This window comes from Metarhizium acridum, assembly GCF_019434415.1.
Source record: "Metarhizium acridum strain ARSEF 324 chromosome Unknown scaffold_555, whole genome shotgun sequence".
Lineage (NCBI taxonomy): Eukaryota > Fungi > Ascomycota > Sordariomycetes > Hypocreales > Clavicipitaceae > Metarhizium > Metarhizium acridum.
Window position 1 is genome coordinate 619,799 of NW_027094039.1, and position 14,502 is coordinate 634,300.

Consider the following 14,502-nt stretch of genomic DNA (forward strand, 5'->3'; position numbering starts at 1 on the left):
ATTATTTGCATATTCGTAACTTTTCCTTCTCCTTCCCCTTCTCCCCCCTTTTGCTCCCTTTCACTTTCCCTCTCCCACCTATGTATACTGGTGAACTCTTTTGGCGTTCGAATCAATTGGAAAGCTGGGGTCAGCAGGCTTTCCCCCATTAGGCCAGATTCTTGATCTCGCAGCGCCTGGACATGTGAACCCCTGGCACGAACCTGAGCGGGCTTCGCCACATTGAGCCGGAACCTCGCAGGCCAAATCACCTCTAGGTAAGTAGGTACTTACTGGACTTGGCTGGCGCCAGGCAGGAGGGCAGCTTTACCTAGTGGCCAGTCCGGGCCCGCTGACCCTTACTGCGCGGGTCCTTGACCCTCCATGTCTCTTGGCTGCAGGTGCTCACTCGAGCCGGTTCCCCACAATGCTGCTTTCGACTGTGCCCGCACATCGTTCCAAGACAACATATCTCGCCCGCGACCCGTCCCTTGCTGCCGCATCATCGTCAGCCGCAGTCGAGCCGCCCGCCGTTTCTTTGCACACGCCGCCGCCGACTGGCAAGCCAAGGGCCCTGTCGACCGTGCTGGAAGCGCCTACGCCCGTGACCAACTCGCCCGAGCCTGGCCATCCGCCATCACGCGGCGGTGCCTCTGTACCTCCTGCTCCAGTGCCTGCTCCAGCGCTTGTGCCTGTGCCTGTGCCTGCTTCTGTGCCTGGGCCCGTGCCGGTGACGGTGCCACGCCGTGTGTCCAGCCTCGGTGCTGCTACTCCTGAGCTGGAGCGGCAAACTGCTGCACCCACCAACCCAGGGACCACCACGACGCCCACCACCACGGCCGACAAGGACCACCGCAATCACCGTCACGGCCGCAAGGCGCGCCAGCATTTAGGCCCAAAAGGAGCCCTCGCTTCCTCGTTGTCGACTCCATCGATACCCAGCACTGGCATTGTCTCCAGCGAGACTACCGTGGCTGCATTTGCTGCCGCCTCTGCCCGTCGGCTTGTGTCTGCGCCTGCGCCTGCGTCTGCTCCTGCGTCTGCGCCTACGCCTACGCCTGCGTCTACATTGCGACCGGCATTGGCGTCTGCATCGTCCCGTAGCTGCTGTCTCGCTTCCAATGATTCCTCTCTAGACAAACCCACAGATACCGAGGATGCCAATATGGCTGATAATGCCACGGCTCGCACTCCCCCACGCCCACGGGACTCCCACGATCTCTCCCTGTCGCCGCGAGACATCACTCGCGATTCTCTCGTCGTGAACATGCTCCTGTCACTGGACCAGATGTCCTTTGGCCAGTCCTCCGCAGACGGGCCCTTTGGGGGCAGCAGAGGAGCCAACACTACTACCGCCGTCTATGACGAAGAATATTCTCCGAGGCCGTGGTCCGACGATGCGAATACCAGTTCACGGGGACGACACGATACCGTTGATAATAACAGCCATCGGCGCCAATCACCTTGCAGCTCTGATACGGACAGCATTGTCGTTGATGACTCTGCAAAGCACCCCAATAACCCTCCTGCTTCAAGAGGACGACGCAGCAATAGCAGCTCCAACAATTTCCTGGGCCAATTCCCTCGCCTGAACAGCATGAGAGAGACGGCCTACAAATCACAGCCCGGCACGCCACCTCGGAGCAGTCATACCCGTGGCCGTAGACAAAGCAACAAGAGCAGCAGCAGTGCAAGTCTTGATATGGGATATCCCCACGGCATGGTAAACCAGCGGATAGCACCGAGAACCGTACGATCTGCTAGTTTCGACTACGGACCTCAGTCGCAATCCCAGATCCAACAGCCATCGTTGTCTGCTCCTTTCCTCGTCGACTTTGCCGACGCCATGGCCCGCGACGGATACCGTGCTGCCCCAACACCAACGGTACCGAGCGGACCTCGCCGCGAGGCCTCTGGCCGTCATATTCCACCGCCACCCCCGGAGCCAGTCGAGCCTCGCACACTGGAACGCAAGCGTAGCACGAGCCGATCTCTGAGAAGCTCCTCTGGTAGAAGTAGGCGAGGAGGGACTGGGCACCAAGCTTCTGCACAGGCACAGCCGTCAATGCGTACTGAAGACTTGGACTCTGCTCCTGCTCCGAGCGTGGGGTATGGCAAATCCAAGGAATCTGTTACAACGACCAATGCGAACTCTCAACCGAAAGAGCGACCTGGATTTTTCAGACGTGTATTCGGCTCATCAAAGTCAACTGCCCCTTCAAACAGCAGTATTTCTGCACCTCCAACAAGCTCCTCTCGCTTACCGGCTTCCCCTGACCGCACGCTGCTGCACCAACAACAACCCACAACCCCTACCACCTCAACCTCCGTTCCCCCTGCAAAAGATGCGGCATCGTCACATTCACATCACCATCCCACGCTGCAAAAGAAATCTTCCTTCTTTCGCCGCCGTAAAAAGTCGGTTGCCGACGAGCCTCCACCTCTACCAAGCACGGAGCTTTTGCCGCCAGTACCTCTTTTGGATTCATCGAACTTCCAAACAGCCAAATATGAGCCATCTGGACAAAATATGGGCAGCCCAGCAAGTAGCTTACGCCAAGTCATGAATCCATATCTGCGGGACGGTGTTACTGGACTTGGTCTGACGGGAGTGGCGGTTTCATCTCCGTTGTCAGACATTACCAATACACCCAGTTCCAAGTCTGACACCATCGCAGAGACAAGAAACGAAGAATACAAGAGAGATTTCTCTCCGGACTATGAACCAAGTCCGAATGCCCGTATACGAAAGGTCAACCCCGAATCCGACGGCGAACGAGTTGACAGCACACCATGTCGCGCCAAATCAAAACAACCTTACAAGACTCTTCATGCAAATAATTCTTTCCTGGATCTTGAGGCGGGCAGCGACGATGAAGATGATCATCATCAGCATCAGAAAAAGAGCGAGAAGCCGTCTTCAACAGCAACAAGACGGAAAGACACTGAAGATGGAGATGCTACGATTCGTGCCAGGAAGAAGAAGCCTGTGCTGGATTTTGACGATGGAGGCAAGCTTCCAACACAGACTAGCCTCAACTTGCCGGCGGATGGTGTTAGATCTGTCAGTCTTGCGTCGGGGTCGACTGAAACTGGCTACAGAACTGCTCCCAGTGCGCCACCCAGTGTACTTGTCGAGGAGACTGACGAATCTGGTCCCACAGTATTGGCGACATTGGAATCCATGAAATCGCGTATGCCTTTGGATGAACCCGAGTTCGTGATTGGTGAGCCGACAGAAGATGACCGCCAAAAGGCGCGGAGAATATTTGACGGATGCGAGGATTTCATTCCAAAGGATAGGGCTGCTGCGTGGATTGGAGAACAAGGGCCAGTTCGGCAGCGCACGCTCCAAGCATATATGGAGTTGTACGACTTTGCTGGTCTGAATGTTCTTGTCTCCTTGCGCCAAATCTGTGGACGATTGGTCCTTCGCGCCGAGACTCAACAGGTAGATCGCATCTTGGTTGCATTCTCGAAACGCTGGTGTAATTGCAACCCCATGCATGGCTTCAAAGCGACAGGTATGGGTCAGCCCCGGAAGAAAAGCTGACAATTTTTCGCACATGATTGCTAACTAGCTCCCTAGATGTTATTCACACGATTTGCTACTCAATCATGCTATTGAACACTGATCTCCATCTGGCAGATATTGAATCAAAAATGACTCGAAGCCAGTTCGTCAAGAACACCATGACTACAATTACACAAGCCATTGCTGAGTCGGCTCCTGGAGCTTTTGTCCGGCCGAGCATTCTCCCCGAGAAGAACTCAATACTGTCACCAGAACCGACACGGCAAACAATGGACGCGCCTCGTACGAATAGGCATTCATTTCGCCCATCCCCTCGCACTGAGACCAACTACAGTGATGTTGATGATTGTGGCCCGTTGGTCAAGTCCCCTTACAACGGACCAAGGAGAGGCTGGGAGGAGCAAGTCGAGACTGTTCTGAAATCGATATATGCTTCCATTCGTGACCAACGACTACCTTTATTCGGGGCAGAACAGGAAAAAAATCTCACCGTTGCCCCATCCCAGAGCAACTTGTCAGTTATTGGGATGTTGAAGAGAAGCCCAAGCGTTCTGAGCAAGGCGCCTTCAGAAACTTTGTCCACTCGTGGACGGGTGGCCGATGGCAGCCGCAACAACACATCCCGCTGGACATCAAAGAGCCGATCACGCCCTGGCCTGGGCCGCAATGGGTTTTCTTCAAGCCGCACCAGCTTTGACGATGGCAATTCGATATGGAGCCCGGCAATGTCTTCTGCAACATGGAGCAAGCACTCTCTGGGAAGGACCCAGGGATCGATGTCGCAAGACTCCTTCGCCTCCTCTATGCCACGAGGGGACTTTCAGAAATCAATTGGCTTCGCCAACGCTCTCAGTCAGGCCATTATCCGTGATGTGGATTCCAATGGCCAAGAAACGGTTCCGTCCATAGTGAGCGCTGACATATCCTCCGCACAGTTACTAGAAGACGAATCTCTAGAGCTTGCTGGTCCGCCGTGGGTGAAGGAAGGGAGGGTCATGCACAAGCACCACTTGGATGGCTATGGGAAACGAGCAAAGGATCGCAACTGGACCGAGGTATTTGCTGTGGTCCAGAAAGGACAGATTAGCTTGTTCTCGTTTAATGCGAGCAAATCCTTGCGTCAAAAGAGTCGATCCCGGCAGGGGGGCAAGCTAAACGGGCCTGTTGGGGGTGGCAATTGGCAAGACAATGCGGTGAATCTCGGCACATTCAATCTTCGCTTGACGCTGGCTTCGGCTTTGCCACCACCTGGTTACTCCCGATCACGGCCGCATGTCTGGGCCTTGAGTCTGCCAACGGGGGCTGTTCATCTTTTCCATGTTGGCACGCCAGAAATTACCAGAGAGTTTGTCAACACCGCGAACTACTGGAGCGCACGCCTCAGCTCCCATCCCCTGGTTGGTGGAATAAGCAACATCGAATACGGATGGAGCAGCGCCATTGTCAATAATTCTTTGGTAAACGCGATCAACGAGTCTGCAGCGGCTGGCGATAGCGGAGGACGAAATTCCCGTCCTAGTAGCAGCGCTACGCATGGGCGCAAGTCAAGCGCTGCTAGTGGTAGTACCCGCGCACCAAGTTTTGACCAAGCGGCTGGCTCTTTTACCAGTAGTGGGCGCGGCAAACTACCTGGGGATCGTATTAATATCGCTGAGTGGGCACCTCCAACGCAGAGTATGCGTCCCAGCAATGCTGCAGAGACGGAGCAGCTTGAAACGCTCACGGCTTATGTCAAGAGCATCGAACAGGAACTACAGTCTCATAATCAGCTTCGCAGCCCAATGTTATTGGCCTTCACACCGAGGGCTCACAATGCGGGCAAGGCTATGGCCAACTGGGAGCGCAAGAGCGCCTATTTGCTGCGAGAGATTGTAAAATTCCGAACCTATGTGGATTGCCTACAACAGGCGGAGGCGAGGAAACAAGAAATCTACGCTGAGAGAGACTTGGCTCAGAAGGCTTCTCAGGGCGATTTGAGTGATGGCGATATGGAGTTGAGCGGGGATGAAGAAGGGGACGAGACTTTGCGGCCATGAAGGACGTGAAATTTGCTGGTGGATCGAGTCTTTTTTTTTTTCCCCTTCTTGCTTGTTTTATTACGATGATATATCCACACTCTTCAACATCATTAGCGCTGCGTACGCTCTGAACTGTTCAGGCGGAGGAAGCACGGGCATTTACTATAGCATATTCTAGCATGATGGAGGACAGACAAAAGTGCTGATGGCGAACCGGGGCCAACGGTTTCACAATGCTTTATGAGTCAAAGAATGTAATTGTAATGTCTTACGGATTGTATTGGAACCAATCAATCAAATATTTTTACTGTACAGAATATTTCCCGGTTTGGATAGCTGTATTTACTGCAACTAATACCTCTTTTCCCCTCGGCCTTTGTCCTAGGCTTCCAACAGTGATTGTATTATCGGACTTGAAGTATGAGACCAAAGGTGAGAGGAGTAAGCTGGCCCTATCTCGCAAGGACAAGGACGGCAGAGATATTCGGCCGCCTTGGGGTGAAGTTGATGCCGCAGCGGCGGTTGGAACTGGAGTCTGTCACATTGCTAGCCTCCTTGAAAGAAGAGCCACTGCTAGTCTTTGTCACCGAGGCCATATTTAATGTCGTCTTCGCAGTACGATTCGCACTGGCCATCACGACTGCTGCGTAGCTATTCCATCCCATTGCAGATTGGTGTTGTCTTGGTCGTTGGCGTATTCAAAATTTTTCTCAGCAGCACCGCACCCGCATCAAAGTCGAACACCATGCAAAAACGAAATTGCCAGTTGGATGATTTGAATCTTACCACCGGTGTCGGAGATATTGGACGTGAGAAGGGACGGAGCGCGAGCGGAAGCTGCAAAAATAAAAGAGATTACACCCCGGGAATTAAAAACTAATACTCGAAACCACGTTTTCCGCCCATCCACTACCACGTTTGACCGACATGCAAATTAAACCCCATTACGTCCCCCTCCACCTCAACGTCACATCATCTTTCTTGGAGCTGGACCTCAGAGAAGTAGAAACCACACCAGGCACAGCACAGCAGCGAGGGTCGAAGACGGCCCCGTCGACAAGCCCGCACCGCCGTTATCGTCACCCGCCCCCGTCTTTTCCGGCCCGCCGTCCTCGCCGGTCTCGGTGGCCGTGGCGCCACCGGTACGGACGGGGCTGGGCGTGGGCAGCTCCGGCCCCGGGCGGCCCCGGCACCCGGCTATCCTGACCTTTTGCCAGCCCACCGTCCTCTCGTCGTACTGGTACTCGACGTGGCCGTCGGTCCGGTTGCAGAAGCCCGTGTAGTCCTCGACCTCGACGCTCCTGAAGAAGCCCTTGTACGGGGCCGCCGCCCAGTCGGGCACGCCGCCGGCCCATTCGACTTCCCCGCGGTCGCTGTCGTTGCTGACGGACCACACGCCCAGCTTCACCTGCATGGGCGTCTGGGGCCACTTGGCGGCCGGGATCTCGCCGACGTACCACACCTTGCGGATGGTGTCGTTGACGGAGAAGCTGAGGAACTGGTCGGTCCACTCGAGGGAGTACTTCTGGAAGGCGTCGAAGCTGGACGCGGCCAGGTCATACGTGTCGTTGTACGTGTTGAAGAGCGCCTGCCCGTCGTAGAAGTAGTTTGTTTGCGCCTGGTTGTCGTACGCCCCGAGGAGTTCCTACCTCTGCGTTTTAGTTTTTTCTTCAAAAGAGGGGGGGGGTGTTTTGGTTTGCAGATAGATGTAGGGCACCGGTAGGGGGGCTCACCCAGTCGATTTCGTCGCCAGAGTCGGACTTCAACACCACGGCGGTGATGAGGCCGCTGCCCTTGGCGGCTCGCAGAGTGACGCTGACTTTGCCAAAGAGCAGGTATTTGCTGCTGACGAGGGTTGGGGCGTCGCCGGGCTTCCACATGCCCATGGCGGCGCCGTCGCCGTCGGTGTCGAGGTCGAGCCTCTTCTTGTCCTTGGCCGTCGCTTCGTCCACGGCCCAGAAGTCGAGCACGTTTTCCCACTTTGCCGTGGTGAAGTCGAACGAGGCCTTGCCGGCAAACGCCGCGTCAGGGGGGCAGTTTGATGGCACAGTTAGCTTTGATGGTTCGATGCGGGTCTTTTTTTCTTTTGGGAAAGACTTTTGTGCTATAGGATCATTACGCATATCTTTTCGGAGGGGGTCGCAGTTGGCGAGATCTTTGAGACTGGCGGCAGTCAGAGCGGCCAGGCATACCGTCCAGTATGGGCGAAGCATCTTGGGCACTGGGGGACTTGGTGCTGTAGAGTGGTAGTCCCGCCGTTGATTTTTGGTACCTTGAGTGATGGGGGATATTGAGGGAGAGTCATGGATGAGGAAGATGTGTGCTTGCTGAATTTAACTTGTTGGCAAAGGGGAGGAGGAGGGAGGAAGTCTAGGATTCACCCACGGTGGTCTTGACTACGTTGGCTGTGAACCTTTGCATGGCCTTTTTTTTTCTTTTTTGTTACAGGTGGAAAGTGGCCGTGGTCAGACTATGGATGTGTTGTACCTCTGTGGAATGTCTCCTGCATGAGGCAAAGGAAATTGGGATTCGTCGGTGAGTGACGAGATGTGGCCATTTTGTACTGCCGTCCTTCACGATGTCGACGTTTCGCAGGCCACGCGTAGACGAGCCGTCCAATCACTAGAGTGGGAAGACTTGCAACTCGCCAAGGATCCGTGTGACGCGACGATTCTTTGAAACGACAAACATTTGCAAACTTGAGGGTGGCACTTGTGGCCCCCCCTTTCTCCTTTCATTCCGTGTCATTTGATGATATACGATGATGCCTGACCTACCGCACAAACGGCCAGAACAGAGAGAGTTGGGAAACAAAAACAAGCCCAGAAACATGAACACCATTCCCACAAGCGGTTCCGTCTTTTCATGCCCGACGGGTCGTCATGATATATAGAAGTACTTAGCAAGTATCCAGCATGCCTGACAAGCGCGCCCTTCTCGGCATCAGTAATTGTCAGCGCATAATAGCTCTTGACCTGTATCCAGCTCTTGGAGTAGGTACACCAGAAGGTTTGCAGAGGAGGCTTCCACTCGTCGGGGCTGCTGTCGCCCTTGGCACGGTTGGCGTGGGCAGAGACGGCCCAGAGCTGAGGACGCGTGATGTCGTTGGCGAGGCCTTGGCGTTTGTCCGTGGTCCATTGCGAGGCACCGGACTGGGGAGATGAGAGTTAGACAAGAGAGGCTCCTTGTTATCAGATGCTGTCTTTGGGTCTTACAATCCAGGCATTCTTCAGTGGAACCATGTGGTCAATGTCAAGATCCGAGGCGGCGGTGAATGAGAGGCCGTCATACGGAGAAACCCAGTTGCCTGACTCGGCGACACATGCCGTGTCGGTCCGGACGTCTGTTCCATCTCGCTTGAGTACAAACTCGCTGGACGTCATGTTTAGCACCTTGTCTCTGAACAGAGAAGAGAAGAAAAGAAAATAGGCCTACCGGGCGTTGCAAGTTCCCTCGATGGTCTCCCACGTAGGGAACAGGGTGCGAGAGTAGCCATCACCGCTCAACGGCGTAGCCACCTTGAGGCCAGCAAGAAGAGTCCTGGCAGTCGAAGCAGTTGGGATACCCGGCTGAAAAGGGCGTCAGCGTCTTGTTTCCTCTTGTTACACAGGACGGCATGGCATGGCATGGCATGGCATGGCATAAGGCAGCGGAGGAGAGGCCTTACGGGCGCGGGCGTAGGCACACCAAGGACAACCGCAGCGGCAGACACGACGAGAAATGATGCCGAGGAGAACTTCATGTTGGGCAACAAGGGGACTTGGGATGCAGCATGGCAACAAGGACAAGGGAAGGGCAAGAAAAGGGATGCGAATCCACGACAGTTTATACTCGCTGCCTACTGAAACAGAGACTGGCCGAACTGGACCGATGGTCTTTTGCCCAGATTCACCCGAACTTCCAATCTCGCTTTGAAAGACGATCCTCTCGTGGCTTGTAATCCCCATCCTCGCCCGATAAGAATAAAGGCTGCATCTTGGGGCTAAACTAGCGTTGCGACAAGATCGGCGCCAACACACAGATTGGCGACCGAGGGCAGCAACCACGCGGCAAATGGCAGACCCATGGGGCACGGCGAGATGCTTGAGATGCTTCTGAGAATTGGCAGACTTTCCTCGGGCCAGTCAGTGTTCATGGACGCGTTGTGTTTGTCTGTCAATGGGAGCCAATAACAAGTGCGAATAACGACACGACTATCCAACGTGAGCAGCACCTCCATAACGCCCAAGTGAATGCCAGGGAGTGAGTAAGGGTTCATGTATTGCAACCTGCCTGATGGGGAAGCAGGATGGTGGAGAAATGCGGTCGCATTGGCTATGTTGGACGGAGTAGCACCGGTTGACCCTTGCTTTTCTGGATATCAGGGTAAAGCATCAGCTGATCTGAGTGGCTGGACCATCCGGATGCCGTATTTCTAAACGGAACATGGTTCGTCGTGCGGGTTCTTGTGGAGTGTTGCAGTTTGGGCATGGGTATTCTGAAAAGCCCATTCCCCTAGATGCAGAACAGGCCATATCCGTCGTCGTATGTCGGGCAGGGAGGGCATGTAAGCGAGCCTGCGAGCCAAAAGCTTAAGAATAGATGAAGCGCCCGTCTGCCGCGTCGTCGGTACATGCGGTCGTATATACTGCTGATCCCTCGGGGTGAAAAGGCGAAGGCTGTTTTCAGGGTCGTTTAGCGTTTAGCGCTGGTTGTCGGGGAGTTCCGATCCGAAACTAGCTTGAGAATAAGGACCGCGGCTTGGCAATGCAAACGGCGTGCCATGGGGGATTGAGCGACTTTGTTGCATGCCCAACTCCCAAAGGTATACCGAGTTGAACGGGGACTGGCCAAGGCGTGGTGGTTTAAAGGCACGCGGTTGGAGCAAATGCCTGGTAGACTTTACGGCCAGGGACCTTGCCATAAGAATCCAGTAAGACCGATTATCAGCTTCTTGGCGTATGCCATGTGTCCGACACCCATTCCATCATCTGAGGCGGTCAAAGTTTCGAGACACAGTCTGGCCTAGCATGCGTCCGCTTACAGCAACATTATCTCGGGCTCCTTACTCTGTTATCGCCACCGGTTACGTCGTCCTAGAATCGTCGGTCGTATTGGCATCAAGGCGGACTTCGTTTCGCAAATAGACGAGCCAGGCGCAATGTATTCTCTATGACCAACTGGTAGGTCCGATGCCAGCGTGAGCCCCTGCCATGGGTGTCAGCAAAGCTGTACAAGGCGGCTGAAGTCGAGCCGTTTGAAGCTGTTGAATTCGGGCATCTTTAGCTGCATCTGCTACTGGATTCGAGTCTCTGCCACTAAATGTGCAGCTCTTGGGCTGTGCTGATCGAAGCTGCCAGAAAGTTAGCTGTAATGACCATTAAACTTCCTAAAGCTTTCTTTTTTCATTTCCACCTCTGGGAGCCCTTCGAGGACCCTGCTGGGGCGGCCTGCAGTGAATCTTTTGATGCTTCTACGAGATTCAACGTGTGAGGTTGAATGTGTGGCATTGAACATGTGAGGCTCGCTAGAAGGTCACGTTGCAAGGAAGCAGGTGCCCACAGCCCTCAACACCAAAAAGGCAGGATCGTGATAATCCACAAATATACGTACTACACTTACTTTGACCAACTATATTAATTGAAGGCCTTCTATAAAAGTCAAAATATTGCTTTTCGAGACCTAAGCTTGTTATTACGGTAGCGAAGCAGCTTTACCACTCCATAGAGTAAGCAAAGCAAAAAGACTCCGTCTCAGCACTTTAATTTCATTCAGCGCAACGCTATACTTTGGCGCAGCATTACTTAATATTGTGGTCTATACGTCTCACGTTTCACGTATCAGAATACACATTAGGGGGTGTGAATGTCCTTGATTAAACCTCCAACCTTGGTGTTTTTGAATATGCCTGAATACCCAACAAAACTTCCGCCCTTTCGTATATTGCCTCCCACAAAATCCATAATCCATCAACGCCTTTCCTGCCAATTTTTTCGTCATTTCTCTTGTTTTTCCCGCCGGTAATGTCACAAAAGTCCAAATGTCCCTCCATGTCCCAAGTCGCTTGCAGCCCAAGTTGATATCCGATCAATGCCATGTATTCCCATTTTTTTTGCCGATTTCTTTATTCCCCCCAGTCATGTTACAGAACTCCAAGTGTCCGTAAGTGTCCCAAGTCGCTTTATATGCCATCAATGCAACGTATTCCCACGTTTTTATTGTTTCCTTCTTTCCCGCCAGTAATGCCACCAAATTCCAAGTGCCTGTCCATGTCCCAAATCGCGTTCAGTCCAAGTTTATATCCCATCAGTGCAATCTGTTCCCGCTTATTCCCCCCATAAAGTCTTTCCAGACTCCCTAATCCTTCATGTAAACATCGATTTCGTCTTTTCGTAATAAGCTTTAAGCAGAACGCTTCGTAGCTTCGGATGGCCCTCGGGCAGCAAATCCAAAGCCAGCTTCCCTTGGGCATCCCGAATCAAGATTGATGTGCCCCTCGCAATGCATGTTTCGGCGATTTCCACTGCCTGGCTTGGGCTGATTGTGTCAACGCCCGTTGATGCCGGTTTCTGGACTTGGCGAACCAGAGTATGGAGGAAAGTCCCAAGGTGTGTGTCCGCAATGTAATCGGCGTCGAAGCCCAGATCCAGGATTTTTGGCCAGAACTTTTTGACTCTTCCCCTTATAACTTGATTCATCAGCCGGCCGTAGTGTGTTGGCATCAGCCCTTGTTCTTGCAAAGCCTTGCAAAGTTTGTCGTCATTTTTCTGAATGGCCTTCGTCCATGCCAAGTTTATCTGGTCCTGTGTGAGGGTTTGCCGATGTTGAAAGATGTTGTAGGCTTTCCGAAACCAGGTGTGAGTGATCCAGTGGAAAAAGACAAAGGTCACTTCTCGTGGATGGATTTTAGCCTCGGCGTCCCGTAGTATCGCGTGAAATGGCGTAACTTTTCCTGCCCTCAGGATATTTCGGATTGATACGGACATGATGGTAGGCTGTCCATGTCCTGGCAGGGCGTTCACGTTTCCTCCCTTGGCTATCAGGTAGCGCAGCATGGTCTCCAAGGGCGAATATCTCAGATGCTGGAAACAGAACATGGAGTGGCAGTATGCCTGTAGAACGGTCTCGCCCGTGGATCCTCTGAGATTGATATTGGCACCGTTTTCCACGAGGATCTCAACCACCTTCTTTACACACGGTTCGACGGCGTTGATTGTGCTGGCGTAGAGTCTGAGTGCGCAACTGAGTGGTGAATCTCGGCCAGGATTTGGTGGATTCAGAGTGGCGCCAGCTTGGATAAGTCGTAAAATCCATGTCATCATGGTTTTTCTTCGAGGAAGGGTAAGCTCCGGCGCGAACGCTTTCTGAACGGCCGTGAGCAGCGCAGTGCCTCCCCAGACAGTTGGAACGTCGGGGTCGGCGCCCAGGTCCATGAGCATGTCGAAGACGGGACCGTTTTCGTTTCGTATGGCAGTGTTGAGTGCTGTGCTGAAATTGTGCATGGGGACATTCATGACCGCCTTGTAGATGTCGTGACCGAAGGCATGCGTCCACTTGGCGGCGTGGCGCGGCTCGGCGGCAGCAAGCAGGTGGTAAACTGTGACTACCGGCAAGGCGTTGAAGAAGGAATCGTGGTCTCGATGAAGGACCGTGATGGCGGGTGCTCCCGCACCTACGAGCAGCTCGGCTGTCTCGGTGTCGTTTTTGAGGATTGGTATCACGAGAGGTGACCACTCCCAATTGCCGTCATACTTTTCGAGCCAACTAAACTGTTTGTCCAAGCTCTCGTCCAGAATCGATATTCCGAGTCCCCTGGCCAACTCGAATCCGGAACTCCAGGTATCAACGCGGGCTCCCAGTCTCAGCAGTTCTTTGACGACTTCTCGTGCGCCATGAGCCGCTGCGTAGTGCAAGGCTGTCGCATGAACCCCGTCGTCGGTATAAATAGCATTCACATCGCCCTTGTACTTGACGGACCTTGCCAAGAGCTTGAGTGCGAGCTGGGGATCGGATCTTGCACAATTTTTCGCCGCCCATTTTATGGCTTTCGGGTTTCCGGAGCGTGCGTCGAGGTCGTAGAGTCTGGGAAGTGCAATGTCGGCCCAGTTTGTTGAGCATTTGGCGAGTTGGTAAAGTGCTTGCTGGGGAAGAAAGCCGGCAATCGCATGCTTCATCTCATTCGGGAGCCTGGTGGCATGCGAAGTTTTGCTCCTCAGTGAATAGGTATTGGAATTGGATGCCACACGCGTGTTGGCTGGTGTGCGTCTGGTGTATGGCGAACCACCATGGCCACTGGCAGAGGTTCGAGCAGCTGCGCGAGGCATGGTTGTCAAGTTGTCCAAGCGACTCTGAGTGAAGGAATATAGAAGTGAAGAAGCCACAGGCCGCAATAAGATGCAGAGGAGGTCACGTTGCAGAATAGGGCAACTATATCAGGTGAGTGTGTAAGTGTGTATGTAGGTGTGTAGGTGTGAAAGTGACAAAGTGACAAAGTGTGACCATGTAAGTCTGTGTATTTTTGAAAGTGTCAAAGTGTCAAGGTGTGAGTGTGTGAGATTGTGAGTCTGCAGGAAAGATGCTACTCAAAGTTGAAATGCAAAGCGGCATCTGTGGGAGGGGGAACAGCAGATATATAAGGAAATTTGAGTCGCAGCGAGAGAGAAGTTTCTGGAAAATGCACAGCTGAATGGCTGGACTAGGGAACCTAAAGCAATGAAGAAGGTTTATGTGCGCGAGTGAACTCTGATTCTATAGGAGATGCCGCTTCTAAGCTTCAGGTCCAGGTGCGCAGTGAAACTCGGAAGCGCCAGCAGCTGCTTGACTCATAGACGGAGAGGCTTTCCGCTATGAAATCAGTATGCTTATTTAGTTGCACATCGAAAGAAGCTTCAAGTAGTTTCGCAGCCTCAGCTGGTGGATGAAGCAGAAGACAGGTATATTTACTTATACGTGTGGATGAGGCCCCATCACGGCGGCAGATTACCACACGAT

The 14,502-nt window shown here is 53.4% G+C and overlaps 3 protein-coding genes across 3 annotated transcripts; 1 reads left to right on the forward strand and 2 right to left on the reverse strand.

The window, feature by feature from the left end:
- Positions 1–406: 406 nt before the first annotated feature.
- Positions 407–5,993, forward strand: J3458_018885 (uncharacterized protein; the record flags this gene model as incomplete). The annotated part of the gene is made up of 2 exons (XM_007815587.2): positions 407–3,503; positions 3,569–5,993. The coding sequence occupies 2 exons, from the start codon at positions 407–409 to the stop codon at positions 5,548–5,550; spliced, it is 5,079 nt and encodes a 1,692-aa protein (XP_007813778.2). The 3' UTR covers positions 5,551–5,993.
- Positions 5,994–6,526: 533 nt separating this feature from the next.
- On the reverse strand, positions 6,527–9,401 carry J3458_018886 (uncharacterized protein; the record flags this gene model as incomplete). The annotated part of the gene is made up of 5 exons (XM_066121301.1): positions 8,968–9,401; positions 8,748–8,904; positions 8,380–8,684; positions 7,266–7,695; positions 6,527–7,177 (listed from the first exon to the last, which is right to left on the reverse strand). The coding sequence occupies exons 2-5, from the start codon at positions 8,772–8,774 to the stop codon at positions 6,527–6,529; spliced, it is 1,413 nt and encodes a 470-aa protein (XP_065973656.1). The 5' UTR covers positions 8,775–8,904; positions 8,968–9,401.
- Positions 9,402–11,371: 1,970 nt separating this feature from the next.
- Positions 11,372–14,099, reverse strand: J3458_018887 (uncharacterized protein). Its single transcript, XM_007815584.2, has one exon. It carries the CDS (start codon positions 13,833–13,835, stop codon positions 11,877–11,879), a length of 1,959 nt encoding a protein of 652 aa, XP_007813775.2. The 5' UTR covers positions 13,836–14,099; the 3' UTR covers positions 11,372–11,876.
- Positions 14,100–14,502: the final 403 nt, after the last annotated feature.

Bases quoted from the DNA above. Each gene is read 5' to 3' on its own strand.
- J3458_018887 (XM_007815584.2), bottom strand. From the start codon at position 13,835: ATGCCTCGCGCAGCTGCTCGAACCTCTGCCAGTGGCCATGGTGGTTCG.